We start from the raw sequence: 24896 nt of genomic DNA on the forward strand, positions 1-24896 counted from the left end.
ACACACTCCCTCACACACACACACACACAAACACACACACTCCCTCACACACACACACACACACACGCACCACACTCCCTCCACACCACACTCCCTCACACACACACACATACACACACACACACACACACACCACACACTCAGTCAGACTGGCAGCAGGTTATCAGGGACCTCACACACACACTCTCACACACACACACTCACAACACACAACACACTCCCTCACACACACACACATACACACACACACACACACACACACACACACACACACACACACTCAGTCATTCTGGCAGCAGGTATCAGGGACCTCACACACACACACACACACTCCCTCACACACACTCCCTCACACACACACACACACACACACACTCAGTCAGACTGGCAGCAGGTATCAGGGACCTCACACACACACTCTCACACACACACACACACTCCCTCACACACACTCCCTCACACACACACAACAACATACACACACACACACACACACACACACACCACACACACACACACACACACACTCAGTCAGACTGGCAGGAGGTATCAGGGACCTCACACACACACTCTCACAACACACACTCCCTCACACACACACACACACACACACTCAGTCAGACTGGCAGGAGGTATCAGGGACCTCACACACACACTCTCACACACACACACTCCCTCACACACACTCCCTCACACACACACACACACACACACACTCAGTCAGACTGGCAGCAGGTATCAGGGACTTCACACACATGTCAGGTTAGTGTCGACTCACCAGCCGCCCCCGTCCCCTGCCGGCCCCCCCCGCCGGCTCCGCTGCCGGCCCCCCTGCCGGCCCCCCCGCCGGCTCCGCTGCCTTCAGCCCGAACAAACATGTCAGAACGAGCTGTGCACATATAGTTAATACCGCCGTGTGAGAGTCCATCACTAAAACATCAAACACAACGAAATGTAGGAGAAAAGAAGGAAAACACAGTAAATATCTCGCGTTATCCCTGAGAATGAAGTCTTCTCACTTCCTGTCAGACAGCCAATCAGAAACCACCACATTGTAATCTGACTGCGTGCTGCGTTCAGGTTCAATTGGAAGAATAAGAGAGTGTTTCATGCTGCGTTCAGGTTCAATGGGAAGAATAAGAGAGTATTTCATTTCACTATAAATACAAAATATAATAAACTAATAAATGATATATTAATACAACATTCACCTCTATACATTTGTAAATGTAAACATTTAATTTAACTATTGCATAATTTTATTTTTTCTGCTATTACTTATTTTATTTAGTTGTTTTCTTTTTAATCTGAGGCAAGAATTGTATATTACATATATTTATGTACATTATTGTATATTTTTACTTCACTACATTTACAAATGAATATATTTACATATAAAACATGTGACCATTAATCAATCTATCAATTAGGTGATTGACAGAAAATTTGTTTAAGTCGCTTTTATGTGAAAACATTTCATGAATTGCTTCATAAATTTGAAGATTTGCTGCTTTTTCTTTTTTAATTATGTGGTATTACTGAATACTTCCTCCAAAAGCAAAAAATACACTCAAAATGTTAAGAAACAACATTTTATTCAACAAAATACAGACAAACAGATATAAATACAGTCAGCTGTAATATTGAACCTCAACACACTCTAATGTGTTTCAAATATTTGACCAAATGTAAAATGATGTGAATGTTTATAATTGTAAATATAAGTTGTACTTCATGTATTTCAGGCTTAAATAGTAAATTGCAGATGCTCAGTGCAACAAAAGAAATCGACGCATTAATTGCTTCTTATTAATTAATAACAGATTTAAGACGATATAATCACACAGTTACATATCTTCAGTATCACCCGTCACAGTTTATTTTAACTTCTACAATCTGTGCAAAGGTTTTATTTTATTTAAATATGTGTGCTAATAAACAAAACAATTATCAAATCAACACCAATAAATCTAAATTTTCCAAGTAAAAAGATTTGAACAAAGACTTATTATTATCTGTATTTTTGTTTGTTTCTTTATCATAATTATGTTAATAAATTCACCAATTTCTATTTATTTATTATTTATTTACTGATTAGTTTAAATTATGCATTTGAGTTTATTTAAGTAAAAATAGAATCAAATTTATCAATTAATATTGTAATTATTCTGTATTTAAATGATCTTTTATGGAAAATATTTAACTTTAAATCCAAACAAACACAAAATGTAATTTTGTTAAATTAGTTTAATTCAAAAGCCTTTTAAAATAAATGTCTTTACAATTTCATTGAAATACAGAATAAGGAAATATATATATAATATTATAACTGGTAAATTTAATGATTTTTTAATTAAATGTTGCACTTAATGCTTTATTTAAAATCATTAATATAACATAATTAGGACTAAACACATTCATGTCTTCTGGCAGGTACATTTTAAAGTGTATGGAAAAATTAATCTTGTGGCTGACAGTAGTATTCCAGCAACAAACGATATCAATGAGAGGTAGTGGTCCAGTGATTCTGTACTGGTGCAACAACCATCATCCTATGTAAGCACGAAGAGAGAGAAGAGGACCGGGAGGAAGGACAGCAGCAGCGAGAGAGAAACCAGACGAGTGGTTCCAGAGGACGAGCTGTTGAGCTGGATGTCGACGAAGCCCGGCTCGGTGCTGGTGTTCCGGGTGTTGGTCTGGGTGATGATCCAGGACTGGTACCGCGACACTCGGGCGTAGACTCCCGGGAAGTTGGCCAGGGCACAGCCTCGTCCAAAACTCACCACTCCGGCCTGGATCCACGTAGAGCCGGTTTTAGTCACAAGCGGGCCGCCTGAGTCACCCTGCGGAGGCCAGACACGTCCGTTATAACACCGGCAAACTAAGTAATAAGTACATTTACTCAAGTACAGTTCTGAGCTACTTGTACTTGACTTGAGCCTTGTTAAGTCCTGATACCCGCTACTCTGACTGAGCTTCACACCAAACCCCACTTTAACAACGAGCACATATAAACACATCATAGACAGATCTTTACTTCATACCATAGTGGTGGAGAGTAAGAAGTACATTTACTCTCAAGTACTGTACGTAAGTACAGCTCTAAGCCTAGCTTAGTCTCATGCCCGCGACTCTGTCTGAGCTTCACACCTGAAGGTGTGTCATCAGGTGATGGAGAGACTCACCTGGCACGAGTCCTTCCCTCCATCCTGCAGACCGGCACAGATCATGTTGCTTGTGAGTACACTGTAAGAGGCACTACACTGAGCGTTGGACACGACGGGGACGCTCACTTCCTGCAGCGTCTGAGGGAACGGGAGAGAAACTGAAGAAGAAGAAAATAATATTATTAAGTCTGTGCCTTTGACTCTCTCACACTCACACAATCACACACACACACACACACACACACACACACACACACACACACACACACACACACACACACACACACACACACACACACCTGCTGCCACGAATACACACTAGATCTCCAAATGTGGATTCATCCGCCGCTGAAAATAGTCCCCAACGAATGACCTATTTCCTCCTGATTGTTTGGTAAAAACTTCAGTGAGCAGCTGTTTCAGGAAGTGACTGAGACTTTTTGAAACTATGGCTCTTATACTGTTCACTTTCAGTACGTCCTGCAGCTGCTCTTACAAAGTACAAACCGTTGCATGCAGTATTCTTAATATTGGAACCCTACTTTGTCATTACATGGCAGCTTGAACTTTGACCCTCTTGCTTATATATCTGCTGCGAAAAGGATTGTGGGTAAGAATAACCAGACTGCAGAACGTGCATCCTGGTATGTATGACCTGTGACGTAAGTATTGGGACATACTTCTCTTCTTCTTGCATACTACATCGTGTGAATATATTACATTAGTATTTTTAAAGATAAGAGCCACTGAGTTGTTGGTTCAGGGTTGTTCATGGGATTTGTTGACAGTAAGAAACACACGTGAACACGCGTCTTGTTGTGATCTCGGCCAGGCGTCCGCCCCGGGGGTCTGAAGGGTCCGCAGCTGATCTCACATCCTCCTGGACTCTTCACACTAATATGTTTTGTGCTCATTCACGACCTCCTGTGGTTGTGGTGATTCACACGGTTGTATTTGACTCTTGACGGATCAGGGATCGCTCCAGGGAAACGCAGGAGTCTTCCTGCTCTACTGTCAGACTGTAGTTATTGATGTGTTGTCGGAGCGGAGGAAAGGTTAGCAGTGAAACTGTCTACTGGCAGTAAATGTAGGTTAGTCTGCAGCTCCTCAATACACAACGAGTGTGAGGGAGACATGACACACTGCGCTCCGCTTACGTTGCAAAATGTTCATTATATATATATATATATATATATATATATATATATATACAGTATAATATATATATATATATATACAGTATAATATATATATATATATATATATATATATATATTATACTTATATATATATATATATATATATTATACTGTATATATATATATATATATATATATATATATATACAGTATAATATATATATATACAGTATAATATATATATATATATATATATATATATATATTATACTGTATATATATATATATATATATATATATATATATATACAGTATAATATATATACAGTATAATATATATATATATATATATATATATTATACTGTATATATACAGTATATCTCAAAAGTGAGTACACCCTTTAGATTTTTACAAATATTCTGTTATATCCTTTCAGGGGATAACATTATCCTACTGAAACTTTGATATAACTTAAAGTAGTCAGTGTGCTGCTTGAATAACAGTATAGATTTATTGTCCTTTGAAAATTACTCAGTACACAGCTGTTAATGTCTAAACAGCTGGCAACAAAAGTGAGTACACCCCATAGTGAACATGTCCTAATTGTGCCCAATGATGTTGTTTTCCCGCCCTGGTGTCATGTGACTCGTTAGTGTTACAAGGATTCAGGTGTAAATGATAAGCAGGGCTGTTAAATTTGGTGTTTTGGGCACAATTCTCTCTGAATGCTGGACAACATGGCACCTCATGGCAAGGAACTCTCTGAGCGGCTGAAAAAAAGGATTATTGCGCTTCACAAAGATGGCCTTGGCTATAAGAAGATTGCCAACACCATGAAAATGAGTTGCAGCACAGTGGCTAAGATCATACAGCGGTTTTCCAGGACAGGTTCCACTCGGAACAGGCCTCGCCAGGGTCGACCAAAGAAGTTGAGTCCACGTGCTCAGCGTCATATCCAGAGGTTGGTTTCCAAAAATAGACGTGCGAGTGCTTCCAGCATTGCTGCAGAGGTTGCAGAAGTGGGAATGTCAGCCTGTCAGTGCCCAGACCATACGCCGCACACTGCATCAAATCGGTTTGTATGGCCGTCGCCCCAGACAGAAGCCCCTTCTGAAACCGATGCATAAGAAAGCCCGCAAACAGTTTGCTGAAGACAATGAATCCAAGAACATGAGTTACTGGAACCATGTCCTGTGGTCTGATGAGACCAAAATAAACCTGTTTGGGTCAGATGGTGTCCGGCGTGTGTGGCGGCACCCTGGTGAGGAGTACCAAGACAAATGTGTTTTGCCTACAGTCAAGCATGGTGGTGGCAGCATCATGGTCTGGGGCTGCATGAGTGCTGCCGGCACTGGGGAGCTGCATTTCATTGAGGGACACATGAATTCCAATATATACTGTGACATCCTGCAGCAGAGCATGATCCCCTCTCTTCGGAAACTGGGCCGTAGGGCAGTTTTCCAACATGATAATGACCCTAAACACACCTCCAAGATGACAACGGCCTTGCTGAAGAAGCTGAAGGTTAAGGTGATGGACTGGCCAAGTATGTCTCCAGACCTAAACCCAATTGAGCACATGTGGGGCATCCTCAAGAGGAAGGTGGAGGAGTGCAAGGTGTCCAACATCCGTGCGCTCCGTGATGTCGTCGTGGAGGAGTGGAAGAAGATTCCAGAAGCAACCTGTGCAGCTCTGGTGAATTCCATGCCCAGGAGGGTTAAAGCAGTGCTAGATAACAATGGTGGTCACACAAAATATTGACACTTTGGGCACAATTTAGACATGTTCACTATGGGGTGTACTCACTTTTGTTGCCAGCTGTTTAGACATTAACAGCTGTGTACTGAGTAATTTTCAAAGGACAATAAATCTATACTGTTATTCAAGCAGCACACTGACTACTTTAAGTTATATCAAAGTTTCAGTAGGATAATGTTATCCCCTGAAAGGATATAACAGAATATTTGCAAAAATCTAAAGGGTGTACTCACTTTTGAGATATACTGTATATATATACAGTATAATATATATATATATATATTATACTGTATATATATATATATATATTAATATCACCTCACGTTTATTCATGTATAGTCCGAAGAAAAGTTATTTTTAAAATGTCAGCCTTGTTGACTTTGGTGCGGGCGCTGTGTGTTAAAGGTCCTTTATAGAAGGTGACTTCTATGGGGAATATAATCCGGTGTTTGTCCTGTTGAGGTGGAGAGTCGGTGGTCGATGACTTTATTTGACAGGCAGGAGTGTTGCAGGATGACTCGCCTCCTTTAATCTCAGAGTTATGATATAATGATTGTTGACAGGGTGGAAACAGTGATGTGGAAACACCTGTTGTGACATCACTGTCGGGCGCGGCCCGCTCGTCTTCATCACTTTACTGAATCACAGCTCAGGAAGCTCATGAATGCATATGAAGAACTGATGATTTTAATATGTTTGGTTCTTTCATTTGAAAACTACAATTTTCTTTTTTTTTGACAAGAAACGTCTGATTTAGAAAACGTCAAACACAACCTGCAGTACTTTGTTATACATACTGTTTATAAGTATTAGACTCAAAATATACTTAAAGTAAACGTCCTCATTATGCAGAACAATGTGTAAGTGACAGTCACCACTGTAAGAACGGGACGACGACCAGGGAGCTGGTGGTGGACTTCAGGAGGCGCCATCATTCCCCCCAACACCAGTGAACATCCTGGGTACAGACATTGAGATTGTAAAATCTTTCAAGTACCTGGGCGTTCACCTGAACAACAAACTGGACTGGTGAGATAATTCTGCTGCTCTGTTCAAGAAGGGACAGAGACTGAGGTCTGCTGGAGAGCAGGGGGGTCTTTAAGACCTTCTTTGACTCTGCTGGGGCAGCAGCATCTCTGCTGACAGGAAGAGACTGAACAGACTGCTGAAGAAGGCCAACTCTGTCCTGGGGAGGCCTCTGGACACTGTGGAGGTGGTGGGAGAGGAGCTGTCCTCTCTATTGGACAACATGTCCCCCCCCCTCCAGGACACTTTGTCCTCACTGTGCAGCTCCTTCAGTGACAGGCTGCTTCACCCGCAGTGTCTCACGGAGAGATACCGGAGGTCCTTTCTCCCTGCAGCGGTCAGACTGCACCATCACCACGGCCCCTGGTAGACCACCACACCAACAACACACTGTCCCACCGACGATACACTGTTCTACCGACGACACACTGTCTCACCGACGACACACTGTCCCACCGACGATACACTGTTCTACCGACGACACACTGTCTCACCGACGACACACTGTCCCACCGACGATACACTGTTCTACCGACGACACACTGTCCCACCGACGGCACACTGTCCCACCGACGATACACTGTTCTACCGACGACACACTGTCTCACCGACGATACACTGTTCTACCGACGACACACTGTTCTACCGACGACACACTGTCTCACCGACGACACACTGTCTCACCGACGACACACTGTCCCACCGACGACACAGTGTTCCACCGACGACACACTGTCCCACCGACGACACAGTGTCCCACCGACGGCACACTGTCCCACCGACGACACAGTGTCCCACCGACGGCACACTGTCCCACCGACGACACAGTGTCCCACCGACGACACACTGTACCACCGACGACACAGTGTCCCACCGACTACAAAATGGCGATATGTTGTTTTTAAATTCAGATTGAAAAGCAAAGGCTCATGGGTAGTGTTTAGAGACAAAATCACGGACAAAATGTAAATGCAACAAATGACAATAATCTACACTTTTGTTTTAAGTACATTTACACAAGTACCAGCTACAGGTTTGAGGTACTTTTACTTAACATGTTGTATATTATTTAAATATTTATTACTTGTTTGAAAATATATTCAGGAACAACGTTCCTGTATTAATGAATGTAAACAATATAACACATCTTATTTAATGTTAAGATAAAGAGAAGAAATCGTTTGTGTTTTCTGTATTTGTTTTAACTCTGTATATGAGTGTATAATAAATATAATAAAGAAAGTGAACAAAAACTACGAACTTTGCTTTTCCATTTACTTTAGTAGTTTTCAAATGAACTTTTATTTTACTTGAGTATTTCCACTTTCTGCTACTTTATACTTCGACTCCACTTCTCAACATTTACTGACCAGATTCAGATTATTCGTACAAAATATAATCAACTAATAAAAGATGTGTTATTATAGATGAATCCACTCATCTATTAGCATTAGCATAGCATAGTATAGCATTAGCATATACAGTGATTCAAATGAGCTGAATACATCCTTACCCTCAGATCGGATGGTTCCCCAGCCGGTGACCCAGCAGGTCGTCCCGTTACCGAGCGTGCTGCCGTCCGCAGCCAGACACACGGGCCTGATGTGGTCGGTGAAGTCCACGGGCGCCGACAGCTTCAGCAGAGCCACGTCGTTGTCGTTAGTGTTGGGATTGTAGTCCGCATGTGGGATGACCTCAATCACGGAGCGGGACACCTCGTCCGGATTCTGGCTTTGTTGGGTGTCACGGCCGAGATACACGGTGAGACCGAAGGTGCTTGTGCTGCGGAGAGACGACATGTTAGAACACAGAAGTCGAAGAAGATCGGGAGCCCAACGTGACAGGGGCCCAACGTGTCAGGGGCCAACGTGTCAGGGGCTCAACATGTCAGGGGCCCAACGTGTCAGGAGCCAACGTGTCAGGGGCCCAAAGTGTCAGGGGCCCAAGGTGTCAGGGGCAAACGTGTCAGGGGCTCAAAATGTCAGGGGCCCAATGTGTCAGGGGCCAACGTGTCAGGCGCCAACGTGTCAGGGGCTCAACGTGTTAGGGGCTCAACATGTCAGGGGCCTAACGTGTCAGGGGCTCAACGTGTCAGGAGCTCAACATGTCAGGGGCCAACGTGTCAGGGGCTCAACATGTCAGGGGCTCAACGTGTCAGGGGCTCAACGTGTCAGGGGCTCAACGTGTCAGGGCCCCCCAAATAAACGTGCACATACTGACAAGGAAGAGACTTAAAAAGACCACAAGAGACACATTATTACTATTATTACTAATACTTTAACTGTATTATTATTATTACTAATACTTTAACATGATGATTATTACTAATACTTTAACATTATTATTATTATTACTAATACTTTAACAGTATTATTATTATAACTAATACTTTAACATTATTACAAATATTACAAATACTTTAACATTATTATTACTAATACTTTAACTGTATTATTATTATTACGACTACTTTAACTGTATTATTATTATTACTAATACTTTAACATTATTATTACTAATACTTTAACTGTATTATTATTATTACTAATACTATAACTGTATTATTATTACTAATACTATAACTGTATTATTATTACTAATACTTTAACATTATTATTATTATTACTAATACTTTAACATTATTACTATTATTACTAATACTTTAACATTATTATTATTATTATTACTAAAACTTTGACCGTATTATTATTATTACTAATACTTTAACTGTATTATTATTATTACTAATACTTTAACTGTATTATTATTACTAATACTTTAACTGTATTATTATTATTACGACTACTTTAACTGTATTATTATTATTACTAATACTTTAACATTATTATTACTAATACTTTAACTGTATTATTATTATTACTAATACTATAACTGTATTATTATTACTAATACTTTAACTGTATTATTATTACTAATACTATAACTGTATTATTATTACTAATACTATAACTGTATTATTATTACTAATACTTTAACATTATTATTATTATTACTAATACTATAACTGTATTATTATTACTAATACTATAACTGTATTATTATTATTACTAAAACTTTGACGGTATTATTATTATTACTAATACTTTAACAGTATTATTATTATTACTAATACTTTAACTGTATTATTATTACTAATACTTTAACTGTATTATTATTATTACTAATACTTTAAAATTATTATTATTATTACTAATACTTTAACTGTATTATTATTACTAATACTTTAACTGTATTACTATTATTACTAATACTTTAAAATTATTATTATTATTACTAATACTTTAATAGTATTACTATTATTACTAATATTTTAACATTATTATTATTACTAATACTTTAACTGTATTATTATTATTATTACTAATACTTTAAAATTATTATTATTATTACTAATACTTTAATAGTATTACTATTATTACTAATACTTTAACATTATTATTATTATTACTAATACTTTAACTGTATTATTATTATTACTAATACTTTAACTGTATTATTATTATTACTAATACTTTAACATTATTATTATTATTACTAATACTTTAACTGTATTATTATTATTACTAATACTTTAACATTATTATTACTAATACTTTAACTGTATTATTATTATTACTAATACTTTAACATTATTATTATTATTACTAATACTTTAACATTATTACTATTATTACTAATAGTAGTAATAGTATTATAGTAGTATTAGTAATAATAATAATACTGTTAAAGTAATAATAGTAATAATACTTTAACTGTATTTAAAGTAAAATCAGTGAAACAGTTGTTTTGGTATTTGACACAGAGAAGAACCCGCTGAGAGGTTTGTAATAGTTTTGTGTCTTTGCAGCACCAGGTGTGCAGAGTGTCACCAGGTGTGCAGAGTGTCACCAGGTGTGCAGAGTGTCACCAGGTGTGCAGAGTGTCACCAGGTGTGTCACCAGGTGTGCCGAGTGTCACCAGGTGTGCCGAGTGTCACCAGGTGTGCCGAGTGTCACCAGGTGTACAGAGTGTCACCAGGTGTGCAGAGTGTCACCAGGTGTGCAGAGTGTCACCAGGTGTGCAGAGTGTCACCAGGTGTGCAGAGTGTCACCAGGTGTGCAGAGTGTCACCAGGTGAAGCAGGTGTGCAGAGTGTCACCAGGTGTGCAGAGTGTCACCAGGTGTGCAGAGTGTCACCAGGTGAAGCAGGTGTGCAGAGTGTCACCAGGTGTGCAGCGTGTCACCAGGTGAAGCAGAGTGTCACCAGGTGAAGCAGAGTGTCACCAGGTGTGCAGAGTGTCACCAGGTGTGCAGAGTGTCACCAGGTGTGCAGCGTGTCACCAGGTGAAGCAGAGTGTCACCAGGTGTGCAGAGTGTCACCAGGTGAAGCAGAGTGTCACCCGGTGAAGCAGAGTGTCACCCGGTGAAGCAGGTGTGCAGAGTGTCACCAGGTGAAGCAGGTGTGCAGAGTGTCACCAGGTGTGCAGAGTGTCACCAGGTGTGCAGAGTGTCACCAGGTGAAGCAGAGTGTCACCAGGTGTGCCGAGTGTCACCAGGTGTGCAGAGTGTCACCAGGTGTGCAGAGTGTCACCAGGTGTGCAGAGTGTCACCAGGTGAAGCAGGTGTGCAGAGTGTCACCAGGTGTGCAGAGTGTCACCAGGTGAAGCAGAGTGTCATCAGGTGTGCAGAGTGTCACCAGGTGAAGCAGAGTGTCACCCAGTGAAGCAGAGTGTCACCAGGTGTGCAGCGTGTCACCAGGTGAAGCAGAGTGTCATCAGGTGTGCAGAGTGTCACCAGGTGAAGCAGAGTGTCACCCAGTGAAGCAGGTGTGCAGAGTGTCACCAGGTGTGCAGAGTGTCACCAGGTGAAGCAGGTGTGCAGAGTGTCACCAGGTGTGCAGAGTGTCACCAGGTGAAGCAGAGTGTCACCAGGTGTGCAGAGTGTCACCAGGTGAAGCAGAGTGTCACCCGGAGTGCAGAGTGTCACCAGGTGAAGCAGAGTGTCGCCAGGTGTGCCGAGTGTCACCAGGTGTGCAGAGTGTCACCAGGTGTGCAGAGTGTCACCAGGTGTGCAGAGTGTCACCAGGTGTGCAGAGTGTCACCAGGTGAAGCAGGTGTGCAGAGTGTCACCAGGTGTGCAGAGTGTCACCAGGTGTGCAGAGTGTCACCAGGTGAAGCAGGTGTGCAGAGTGTCACCAGGTGTGCAGCGTGTCACCAGGTGAAGCAGAGTGTCACCAGGTGAAGCAGAGTGTCACCAGGTGTGCAGAGTGTCACCAGGTGTGCAGAGTGTCACCAGGTGTGCAGCGTGTCACCAGGTGAAGCAGAGTGTCACCAGGTGTGCAGAGTGTCACCAGGTGAAGCAGAGTGTCACCCGGTGAAGCAGAGTGTCACCGGTGAAGCAGAGTGTCACCAGGTGAAGCAGGTGTGCAGAGTGTCACCAGGTGAAGCAGGTGTAAGCAGGTGTGCAGAGTGTCACCAGGTGTGCAGAGTGTCACCAGGTGAAGCAGAGTGTCACCAGGTGTGCCGAGTGTCACCAGGTGTGCAGAGTGTCACCAGGTGTGCAGAGTGTCACCAGGTGTGCAGAGTGTCACCAGGTGAAGCAGGTGTGCAGAGTGTCACCAGGTGTGCAGAGTGTCACCAGGTGAAGCAGAGTGTCATCAGGTGTGCAGAGTGTCACCAGGTGAAGCAGAGTGTCACCCAGTGAAGCAGAGTGTCACCAGGTGTGCAGCGTGTCACCAGGTGAAGCAGAGTGTCATCAGGTGTGCAGAGTGTCACCAGGTGAAGCAGAGTGTCACCCAGTGAAGCAGAGTGTCACCCGGTGAAGCAGGTGTGCAGAGTGTCACCAGGTGTGCAGAGTGTCACCAGGTGAAGCAGGTGTGCAGAGTGTCACCAGGTGTGCAGAGTGTCACCAGGTGAAGCAGAGTGTCACCAGGTGTGCAGAGTGTCACCAGGTGAAGCAGAGTGTCACCCGGAGTGCAGAGTGTCACCAGGTGAAGCAGAGTGTCGCCAGGTGTGCAGAGTGTCACCAGGTGAAGCAGAGTGTCACCAGGTGAAGCAGAGTGTCACCAGGTGTGCAGAGTGTCACCAGGTGTGCAGAGTGTCACCGGGTGAAGCAGAGTGTCACCAGGTGTGCAGAGTGTCACCAGGTGAAGCAGAGTGTCACCAGGTGTGCAGAGTGTCACCAGGTGTGCAGAGTGTCACCAGGTGTGCAGAGTGTCACCAGGTGAAGCAGAGTGTCACCAGGTGTGCAGAGTGTCACCAGGTGAAGCAGAGTGTCACCAGGTGTGCAGAGTGTCACCAGGTGTGCAGCGTGTCACCAGGTGAAGCAGAGTGTCACCAGGTGTGCAGAGTGTCACCAGGTGTGCAGCGTGTCACCAGGTGAAGCAGAGTGTCACCAGGTGTGCAGAGTGTCACCAGGTGAAGCAGAGTGTCACCCAGTGAAGCAGAGTGTCACCAGGTGTGCAGAGTGTCACCAGGTGAAGCAGAGTGTCACCAGGTGTGCAGAGTGTCACCAGGTGAAGCAGAGTGTCACCAGGTGTGCAGAGTGTCACCAGGTGAAGCAGAGTGTCACCAGGTGAAGCAGAGTGTCACCCGGTGAAGCAGAGTGTCACCCGGTGAAGCAGGTGTGCAGAGTGTTACCTGGTGAAGCAGAGTGTCACCCGGTGAAGCAGAGTGTCACCAGGTGAAGCAGAGTGTCACCCGGTGAAGCAGGTGTGCAGAGTGTTACCTGGTGAAGCAGTGAGCTGCAGTCAGCACCCACTGGTTGTTGATCAGCGACCCTCCACAGAAATGCCTGAATAATTTGTGCAGGCTGACCTGCCACGGCCACGCGCCTGCAGGAGCGTCCTCGCCTCCCACGATCCTGCTGTTGAGCGGAGCAACGCCACACACTGCAGACACACACAAACTGGTCAAACTTATTATAAGGGGAATACAGGAAAAAAGAGGTTGTGACAAACGATACAGAGACCAAGCAAAACATAAACAAATCATTTAAATTAAGATATAACAATATTATTGTTATTATAAATATGCAAACCATGTGTACGGGTGCTTATGTTCGTCACATATGTTTATGAATGAGGTATACGTGTAACTAATGAAGAACACAGCAGAGAGGGAACATATTAATAAAATAATAATAAAGAAATACATAATAAACATTATTATTGTTATTAGTAATGGTAATAAAATAATCATAGTAATAATAATTAAAGTGGTGATGATGATGATGGAAATAGTAATAATATTAATAGAACGATACTCACCATCGGACTGTGCATTGCTTCCTGTGGGGAGACATAATACAATAGTGATTATAATAATAATTATAATTATAATAGTGATTAATTGGAGCCTTGAAGCTGTGTTATTAAAAGGTTTCCACAGACGTGTTGGGAATCTTTCTGTGACGTGTTGCTGGGTGAGGTCGGCATGCGTCACACAAAAGATCTCCAAGAAACAAAAGCGTGCAGCAGGTGAGAGGTGAAGACAGAAGATGTGTGCGAGCATGACAATGACATGAGAATAAATACAAAGGTTTCATCCTTTGATTGAACAAAGAGTTTGTGTTTCATGTTTCTATAAAAGCTTCACAGGAAGATTATAGGAACTTTAGCAAAGGCCGAAAACAGATTCGATTGACTTGTATTAGGTCTCGGCCTGTTCGTTAGATGTGTTGTGTTGTGTTTGTACTTCCTGTTTTATTTTGTTAATTACCTGTTCTCTGTTGTTTCTACTTCCTGCCCCCAGGTGTTCCCAATCTGTTCGTTAGTGTCCTCACTTGTGTCTCGTTCCCTCTCACTGCTTGGTGTGTATAGAGTCTGTTTTGTTTGTCTCTCATTGCCAGTTCGTACTTCGATGTCAAGAGTTCCAGCATTAGTCCCGTCTTCCTGTTTCCTGTTTCCTGTTTCCCAAGCGTGTGATTCCCCGGCTTCCTCAACCTTGTTTCCCTGACTGGATTCTGCCCTTGCCAGATCCTTGTCTGCTGTGCTGTTATGCTGAGTATCTGCCCGTATACCAAACCTGTTGACCCGGCTCTGCTCCTGGATTACCCCTGGATACCTTGTATGATCAACTGTCTATGCGTGTAACCATAGCAACTGCAAAGTTCAGTAAAGACCAGTTCCATCCAACATCTATCTGCCTCTGTGTCGTGCAATTGAGTCCCACCTCCCTCTGTCTTGATCGTACCGTTACACTTTTAACTATTTCATTTACTTAAGTGTTTTTGTCACATGCTCAACATATCTCTAGTCTACATTGTGCAGTGGATACTTAGTGATCTGTGCTCCATATAATATATAAAACAATATAAAACAATATAAAACATGGTGCAGGATGGAGGTATGTCAACATATTTCTCTTATTTTGAGATCTTTTGTTTTACTTGTTTCGGACGAGAGGAAACATATAACATAACGCCTCATTTACATATTTAAACATGAACACGTGTCATATAAACTGTGTTAATGTGAGTAATGAAGCTTCAGCTGTTCGCCTGCAGTGTTATTGTATTTACTCACCACTTCATGTATTACTGAACCACATAAGAAGCGACTGACTCACCATCGGCTCTTTGTTAACACTGGAAATACTGGAAACAGTCAAACTGGCTCTGCAGGATCTTCTTCTCACGTGTGACTCCAGATAACGAAGGTTCGATCAGATCCTATCTCTTTTCAGACTGATAAGATAAATGTGACACTAATACTGAACGTTTGACCTGATTCTCAATATTTGAACTTTATTTACTTTTTATTGTATTCTGAAAATACAAAAATAAATGTTTTTAAATCTTTTCATTTGTATGTTGCACTTGTGTTGGTTTGAGTTATTTATAGCTAATAGTTAGCTAACTGTATGTTGCACTTCCAACTGTCTGAAGACAGCGTTCACTGATACGATTGTGTTTGAAGATATTGTTCTTACAAGATTCTTGCTGTTGAGTTGTATCTCCAGGATTGTTTGCACTTTGTGTCGCTTTGGACAAAAGCGTCAGCTAAATGAACTGTAATGTAATGTGATGTAATTTAATGTGATGTAATTTAATGTGATGTAATGTAATGTGATGTGATGTAATTTAATGTGATGTAATTTGTTTAAACTTTTGCCTGGCACTAAAACTCTTCCATGCTTATATAGTATAAAATAAACTACCCAGACTAAAGTCCATGTATTCTGATACATATATGAGTTTAAAGTGTCTGAATTTGCTATAAATGGATAAATTCAGAGAAATAAAAGTCTATATTAAATACAGATAATTAACACAATATTTAGCAGCACTCACCTGTTAAAAGCAGCAGCACGACAGCACAAAGTAAGAGCTTCCCCACCATCGTGTGACTCTTCAGAGCTGCGTCTGAGGATGTTGAAGAGGCAGGACTGTGACCTGCAGGTGAGTCGTCCTGAGACAACACCTGACATACCTCGACACGCACGCCCTTCTCTACCAAACGTTACACAATCCAGCAGCCAGCGGGCCGGACACACTTTATTTGGGGCTGTAAGCGTAGCATTGTAACGACGATGGATACATGAGGCTGAATGTTTAAAACCTGTAGTGGACGTCTGAGTGAGTTGTGATGTTTGGACGTGAGCTTGTATGAGGAACTTCATACTACACTGTATTACCAGATGCAGTTTGTAGAATCTGGCAGGAGTACCAGCAGGAAGCTAAGCAATGTACTGCTGCACATGTACTTTAGACACCTAAATAAAATCGGTGTACACTATATTTTGAATATTTTCACTGCTGTTAGATGGGGAAGCTGTTAGTCCTGCTCTCGTCAAAGCCACCAGACTCCATTGACAAAAACAGTCATTTTGCCTCTCACAACACGGGAGTCGCTGGTCTTAGTTAGTTTGTGTGGTTGTGTGACTTTAGTGCATCTGAACTAACAATGGAGACAAAGGTTTGAGTCCAAAAGTACAGCAAAAGTTAATTATTGACTTTTGCATACCCTAAAACACTTACTTAAATAGCAACGTGCAAGGTAACGAAAGAGAACCATTTACATGTACACACATACACATACAAATGCAAACATATTCCCCCAAATCAAATAAGATTATGGAAAATGCTTTCATAAGAATATTTTAAAATATATAATATTTTTATTTTAACCATATAAATGATGGTTACAATAAATCACAGTCTCATTTAATTCCCTCCTAGTATTGTTCATTGATGTGAAAATATAGTAATTTGGTGTCATCTGGTGGTAATAATAAGAACGACACTATGGCAGATTAAACTTAGTTTTAATATCTTTAATATTTATATCATGCATTAAATAACTGTATGTTAATTTATTAACAAACTATTCTGGGGAGCACACAGCAAATCAATCCAACCTGTGAATATTTCAGTAAAATAAATACAAAGACAAAGAGATATAGACCACAGCCATATTTACATAATTAAAGAATTTCACTTCTAGATTAAACATATAAACATTTGTGTTAATAATAGCCTAATTGAAATTACTGCTGTGTCTAGAATTGTATGTAAAATGTTAAATGCATTTAACTTATAGGTAGGCTTACTGGTGAATTAAATGTTGGATAAAATGCTGCCAATACTCCACATGAAAAACTCTCAATTTAAGGCTTTTATTTGGGTTGTTGGATTAATCTAGTCGTGTGAAACACATCTTCTTCATTAGGATTAATCATTAACGTCTTCTCAAAACTTCGGCATTGAAACAATCTTGGTAATCAATCAAACATTGTACATTTAAGTGGAATATTGGGAAAATTAGTGTTCAAATTATGATTTGTTTGGGTTTATTTGTGTACAATTAATGTATTTAATTGTGTTTACATATATTTTACATAGTTTTTTTCTTTTCGTACTGGATATATTTGTATTCAGATTTTTTTAATTACTGTATTTTATTATTTTGAAAACGCAGAATTTGTTCTAGCAGTTTCGCTGTTCGACTACAAGCTTGTAGAGACGTCTGAGGTTACGTCATCACGCAAAGCACCCGTGCCGAGCACTGTGATTGGACCAAAAGCTCAGCGGAAGGCTCCAGAAGTGACTAGAAGGTCGTGAGGAACGTATAAATTGTGACGGTTTAAATTACCGGCATTGAGACGACGAAACTACCGACGAAAGGAGCTGCTCAACGGGAAAGAAACCGCTTCGTTTTCAACAGTAAGAATTTCTAGAATATAAATGTGTTTTTTTACATATCGGCTGATTTAAAAATGATGTGTTGTCCTTAAAATGATGTGTGAAGCCGAGGAGTGTTCTCATACGGAGTGACCGGTTCACCAAACTCCCTTAGAAAATCTGTCCATTTTAGGCCGCGATTAAATTTACAGAGCTAAGAGCTATTTCTTCTAGAGCTGAACGTAAGGTAATTGTTTCTACACCTAGTTTATGGTGATGCTTTGTGTTGTCCTTGAATGTGTGTGCGAGTTATAGGAATACCCGTTGTTGGATTAAACACGGGAATGGGGAGTTTTCTCATACTGAATTAACGTTACACCGAACTCCATTTAGAAAAAGCCGGCCATTTTTAGACCGCCAATAATCTCCAAGACTATAGTTTTTTTTTGTTCGGTTTACGTTTAAGCTATTTGTTTTGAGGAGCATTTATGTAAACAATTACTGTTTGCTTTTTAAAGTAAAATGATCTTATAACGGACATTAAGGGTGAATTTTAAATTAACCAACGCGGCTACGACCAGTTTTCATACTAAAATTAACGTTTCACAAACTGACCTGAGAAAAACGGTCAATTATAGACTAGGATTAATGTACTGTATTTAAAAACATGCTTTTAGAGCTACATTACGTTCACATGTTGTGTTAACTGCGGTAAACTTTTAAATGCCGCTATAATGTGTTCTTTCATTGATAAGATAACTCACATTTAGGCTGAATTGATGGTCAAATTAATATTCAGTCCTGTCAAACTAATTTTGAGTTATTTATGCAAACTCATTAACGTCGTCTTGAAATTTCGGTTTGGAAAGAAATGCCTAGTTAGGCAATGAGACACGTGCTACCAATGAGACACGTGCTACCAATGAGACACGTGCTACCAATGAGACACGTGCTACCAGTGCTACCAATGAGACACGTGCTACCAGTGCTACCAATGAGACATGTGCCACCATTTTTTTTTTATACAATAAATAATAATATATTTATATAAATGGCATTACACTTTAAGTTATAATTTTCAGTGAACAGACAGACCCTTCTTATTAATGTGACCATATTATTATATATATATTTAGGGTGTGCAACATTTTATTACTTCATTTACTTTTCTAATTTCAGTTTTATATATTTTTTTTTTTTGTCTCAGCTTTAGGACACTCATTTGAAACGACCAAGATGTCTGCATCTAAAGGTGTAGCAATCGGTATCGACCTTGGCACCACCTACTCGTGTGTGGGCGTCTTTCAGCATGGAAAAGTAGAAATCATCGCCAATGACCAGGGCAACAGGACCACCCCCAGCTATGTGGCGTTCACTGACACGGAGAGGCTCATCGGGGACGCAGCCAAGAACCAGGTGGCTTTGAACCCCAGCAACACTGTGTTTGATGCCAAGAGACTGATTGGAAGAAAGATTGATGATCCAGTGGTACAGGCGGACATGAAGCACTGGCCCTTCGAGGTTGTCGGAGATGGAGGAAAGCCCAAAATTCAGGTCGAATACAAAGGGGAGGAGAAAACCTTCTACCCTGAGGAGATTTCCTCCATGGTTCTGGTGAAGATGAAGGAAATTGCTGAGGCGTACCTCGGCTCAAAGGTGTCCAATGCAGTCGTCACAGTCCCAGCATACTTCAACGACTCCCAGCGACAGGCAACTAAAGACGCAGGCGTCATCGCAGGACTGAATGTCCTGAGGATCATCAACGAGCCGACGGCAGCCGCCATCGCATACGGCCTGGACAAAAAACAGTCAGGGGAACGTAACGTCCTGATCTTTGACCTGGGTGGAGGCACCTTTGACGTGTCCATCTTGACCATCGAAGACGGTATCTTTGAGGTCAAAGCCACGGCTGGAGACACCCACCTGGGTGGAGAAGACTTTGACAACCGCATGGTCAACCACTTTATGGAAGAGTTCAAGAGGAAACACAAGAAGGACATCAGCCAGAACAAGAGAGCCTTGAGAAGGCTGCGCACAGCTTGTGAGAGGGCCAAGAGAACGCTGTCCTCCAGCTCCCAGGCCAGCATTGAGATCGATTCTTTGTCTGAGGGCATTGACTTTTACACCTCCATCACCAGGGCACGCTTTGAGGAACTGTGCTCTGACCTGTTCAGGGGAACCTTAGAGCCGGTGGAGAAATCCCTGAGGGACGCCAAAATGGACAAGGCACAGATCCACGACATCGTCCTGGTCGGAGGCTCCACCCGAATCCCCAAAATCCAGAAACTCCTGCAGGATCTCTTCAACGGCAGGGAGCTGAATAAGAGCATCAACCCAGACGAGGCGGTGGCTTACGGGGCTGCTGTCCAGGCCGCCATTCTCACAGGTGATACCTCAGGCAACGTTCAGGACGTGCTGCTGCTGGACGTGGCGCCTCTGTCCCTGGGTATAGAGACAGCTGGAGGAGTCATGACGTCCCTGATTAAACGAAACACCACCATCCCCACGAAACAAACCCAGGTCTTCACAACCTACTCTGATAACCAGCCGGGGGTCCTCATCCAGGTCTATGAAGGGGAAAGAGCCATGACCAAGGACAACAACCTGCTGGGCAAGTTTGAGCTTACAGGAATCCCGCCCGCTCCACGAGGGGTCCCGCAAATCGAGGTCACCTTTGACGTGGACGCCAATGGCATTTTGAACGTGTCCGCAGTGGACAAAAGCACCGGCAAAGAGAACAAGATCACCATCACCAACGATAAGGGCCGACTGAGCAAAGAGGAGATTGAGAGGATGGTGCAGGATGCCGACCAATACAAAGCTGAGGATGACCTTCAGAGGGACAAAATCTCTGCCAAGAACTCTCTGGAGTCCTACACCTTCAACATGAAGAGCAGTGTGCAGGACGACAACCTGAAGGGCAAAATTAGTGAGGAGGACGAGAAGACGCTGATGGAGAGGTGTGACGAGACCATCGCCTGGCTGGAGAGCAACCAGCTGGCTGATAAAGAAGAGTACCAACACAAGCAGAAAGAGCTGGAGAAAGTGTGCAACCCCATCATCAGCAAGTTGTACCAGGGAGGAATGCCTGCTGGCAGCTGTGGCGAGCCGACAGGAGCCGGCTCCCAGGGGCCCACAATTGAGGAGGTGGACTAAAATATCCCTTAATATAGACTCATCACTGGGCTGTTTGAAATTCTACTGTAACTTTACATCTCTCATGCATATGTTTTTATCATCATGTTAGGATTCTAGCTTTTGGGTAATGGGTGGCATCTTAATGTATTTCTCATCTCTGCCTTGCTGAATATTGCAATAAAGAGGAAACGTAAATATATTTTGTCGTTTGGTTTCTGCTTTATAGCTTCAGTTTGTTTATTTAGAATTTATGTTGCTGCTGAAAACAAATTATCGGGTATGTTTCAGGGGAACAAAGAAAACCCTGAACTCCAATTATCAGAATAAAATAAATCTTAACAGTGGTAGAAGATTCACATTCAGGTAAAGGTATTAACATCAAAACATACTTAATGTACCACAATTAAAAGAACTGGTTATTCAAAGTTTCCTATTAAATAATGTAGTATTGGATACTTATTAATGCATTGGGTTTGTCACTTTAATGTTGCAGCTGGTAAAGATGGAGCTCATTTAAATGTATCTAGTGCTATGGAGTTTAATATATAATGCAGCATTTCTTTTTTTTGTATTCATCTACATAGTAGGCGTAACTAAATGTCAGATAAATGTAAAACTACCATATTGGACTCTAAAATATTGGTAGGGGAGTAGAAGTATCAGATAATGGGTAAAGTGTAGACTTTGTAAATCTCTTTGGACAAAAGCAGCAGCTAAATTAACTAATGTAGTTCTTGAGTAAATGTACTATGTCTGTTAGTTTCCACCAGTGCTTAATTTACTACACTATGAAAATGTTCAGTGAAAAAGTAGGATTACATTTCCAAAGGATTGTCAAATATAAAATACCTCCACGCTGTGCAGTAACATGTATTTAGATTACATTTGTGATCTAATAAATTACGTTACCAATTACAGAAATTGCCACTATTTGAGTAAATTTCAAAGTATTCTGAATCAACCCTGGTAGTGGCTAATGGGATATGAAAAATAAAGTGCTGTGACTTAAAGTTTTAATTAAGCCTTCGAGTCTTTGTATTACATTATGTAGGCCGATTTTTTTTTTATCCCCTTTTATTTTGTGAAGCGGAAATCTCACCGGAAATGGAACAAATCACCTTCCGGTCACCACTTGAGTCCCGCCCCACCAGTCCGTGCCATCTTGTATTTAGCAAAGAACAAAAAAAGCCCGACCTCGGGATGGGGCGCAGATATTTAGTCGGATTTTAAGAGTATATATTTAAAAAAAACGTCAGGAGGTAACGGGACAGCATGCTTGGAAGTGGGGCACCACGGAGAAACATCAGCCACACCCCGGAAAACAGCTAATGTTAACGTTAGCTTCCAAGCTATCAAAGCTAAGCTAGCCAGTTAGCTAAGGCTAGTAACGTAGGAGAGGACAAGGCGAGCTTCTATTTTGAACCAGATAAACTAGCTGTGTGATTTGGAAAACGTTAAATAATTTCACTGTCGGGACGTCGGTGGAAATGGGACAAACGTCGTGTTGATTATCCGCCGAGAGGAGGAGACCCGGGCTATGAGGATAGAGGCTCGCTAGCTCGGCTGCTAACAGTTGTTTTTCGTTCCGGAGAGGAACCACAATAAGCCGCGGTAAGTGAGGCTACATTCAGTTAGCTGTTAGCTCTATGCTAAGCTAACCCTAGTTAGCTGTTCCAGGGTTTTCAAACTTGGGGACAGGTTTTCACATACAATGAATTTGCTTTGGTGATTTTGTGCATAACATAAGTACTGTTAGAGAAAATGAATTCAAAATAAAAGCAAGTTTTATAAAGATGAGGAAACCTAAACAGAAGAACATTACAATAGAAAACTATTAAATATGCGCAATAAATCTGAATTTTAAAAAATATGCAGAAATGTACAAAAGTATCCAGTGGTCTTTATTTTGTTTTCAGAGGCCTTCAGTAAAATGAAAACTAATTTAGATTTGCTGCCGTTCATTCGGATGGATCCTTCATTCATTCATTTAACTGAATCTTTAAGCGGTGATGAAGGAAGTGTTCAGATCAAAGTACTAATACTACACTATAAAATGCATTGAAAAGGTTCCTTCAGTAAAAGTAAGTAAGTATAATCAGGAATATGAAGTTAAAGTATAAAAATATCCCAGGCTGGAACTGTTTATATCATTAGATTATTATTACTCATGCATTAATGTAAAAACATTTTACTGGTTGTTGAGGTGGAGCTCATTTTGAAGTATTAACTAATTCTTTTAATTATGGATTATAAATTCTGCCCCAATTACACATTCGCAATGTTTGTTTTGTCTAACCAACAGTCTAAACTTCAACATTATTACTGATATATAACAAATTATTCAAAGGAAAAGCAGGACACCTGGAACCATGAAATGTGTTAATATGATCATCTAAATAGTTTTATAAGCACTTCATATGTTTGTGTGTAAATAGATTAATGTAGTTGAAGTAAAACTTACAATATATCCCACTTAGATTTAGTGGAGTAGAAGTAAATTTGTACTTGAGTTAATGTTCTCAGTTACTTTCCACCACTATAGTTAAGATGCACAATTCAGCAACTAAAAACAACTTCCTGTGCGTTATATTAAGAAAACGGTAAAGTGCAGGGCAGCATGTTGGCCAGTTATCATGTCCTAACAAAACTAACTCCGTAGATCTGAGCGTTTTGAGTCAGAGGTTGATGTAATGCTTATGTAAACTTAAATCAAAGCCACACGTTTCATTTCCTCCTAAAATAACTTTGGAGAGATTCAGTTTGACGTAAAGGCAAGACGATGTCTGCTTTGGGAGGTTTGGCATTGAATCACGGAAAAGTGTTCAGCTTTCACCCAGTAAGCACGAGTAGCTCGCTATTTTCAGAATTACAGTTCATATGTGTTCTGTGTCATTAGTGGTACAGTTTGTGCACGTGTTAGTGCCACAGGATGAATTTCTCTTCAACGCTTGAACCACGCCCTGTGAGATTATTGATGCCTCACTGCTAATAACATTTAGTTTGTGGAGTTGGTTATTCAGTGAAAATGCTTTTATACCAACTTTGTGTGAACGTTACACACACATTACAACAAGCAGCTTCTGTTATACAAAACTGTCCGAGTTGAACCACGTGATCGCGGTGATTCACCGACGCACCAAGTTTCACGTCACTTGTTATGTTTAAAAAGAACCGTCTGAGGCCGTTTCCCTTTTTCCTTTCTGTCTTTTTTAGTGTCTTATGTCGGCTTCAAATTTAACTTAAATGAACATGTGTGAGTTTGTTTTTTCCACATAGGATGTAGAGGAAGCTTGCCCCCCCCCAGTGGGAACAGTTGTTCCTTGGAAAATGACAGAAATAGATGCCACAAGACGTCTGCTCGTTTCAGAAATTGTGAATAATTTGGGAGTTTTTGCATTTCAACGTGAAGCTGAGAAAAACGGTGGACAGTAATAACGTCAAACCTGTTCAGTCCAAATACATTAGGCCTGATTGAATGTCTGTCTGTCGTATATTATTATATTAACATCACCCTAAAAAAATCCTCAATTTGAATAAAGCGATTCAT

The 24896-nt window shown here is 41.2% G+C and overlaps 2 protein-coding genes across 2 annotated transcripts; one reads left to right on the plus strand and one right to left on the minus strand.

The window, feature by feature from the left end:
* Nucleotides 1-2322: 2322 nt before the first annotated feature.
* LOC115006094 (serine protease 27-like) lies at nt 2323-16430 on the minus strand. Its single transcript, XM_029428147.1, has 6 exons — nt 16382-16430; nt 14358-14378; nt 13817-13979; nt 8605-8873; nt 3186-3325; nt 2323-2843 (listed from the first exon to the last, which is right to left on the minus strand). Exons 1-6 carry the CDS (start codon nt 16428-16430, stop codon nt 2553-2555), a joined length of 933 nt encoding a protein of 310 aa, XP_029284007.1. The 3' UTR covers nt 2323-2552.
* Nucleotides 16431-18099: 1669 nt separating this feature from the next.
* Nucleotides 18100-21548, plus strand: LOC115006097 (heat shock 70 kDa protein 1). Its single transcript, XM_029428150.1, has 2 exons — nt 18100-18253; nt 19419-21548. The coding sequence occupies exon 2, from the start codon at nt 19448-19450 to the stop codon at nt 21365-21367; it is 1920 nt and encodes a 639-aa protein (XP_029284010.1). The 5' UTR covers nt 18100-18253; nt 19419-19447; the 3' UTR covers nt 21368-21548.
* The last annotated feature ends 3348 nt before the right edge of the window (nt 21549-24896 follow it).

This window comes from Cottoperca gobio, unplaced genomic scaffold, assembly GCF_900634415.1.
Source record: "Cottoperca gobio unplaced genomic scaffold, fCotGob3.1 fCotGob3_485arrow_ctg1, whole genome shotgun sequence".
Taxonomy (NCBI): domain Eukaryota; kingdom Metazoa; phylum Chordata; class Actinopteri; order Perciformes; family Bovichtidae; genus Cottoperca; species Cottoperca gobio.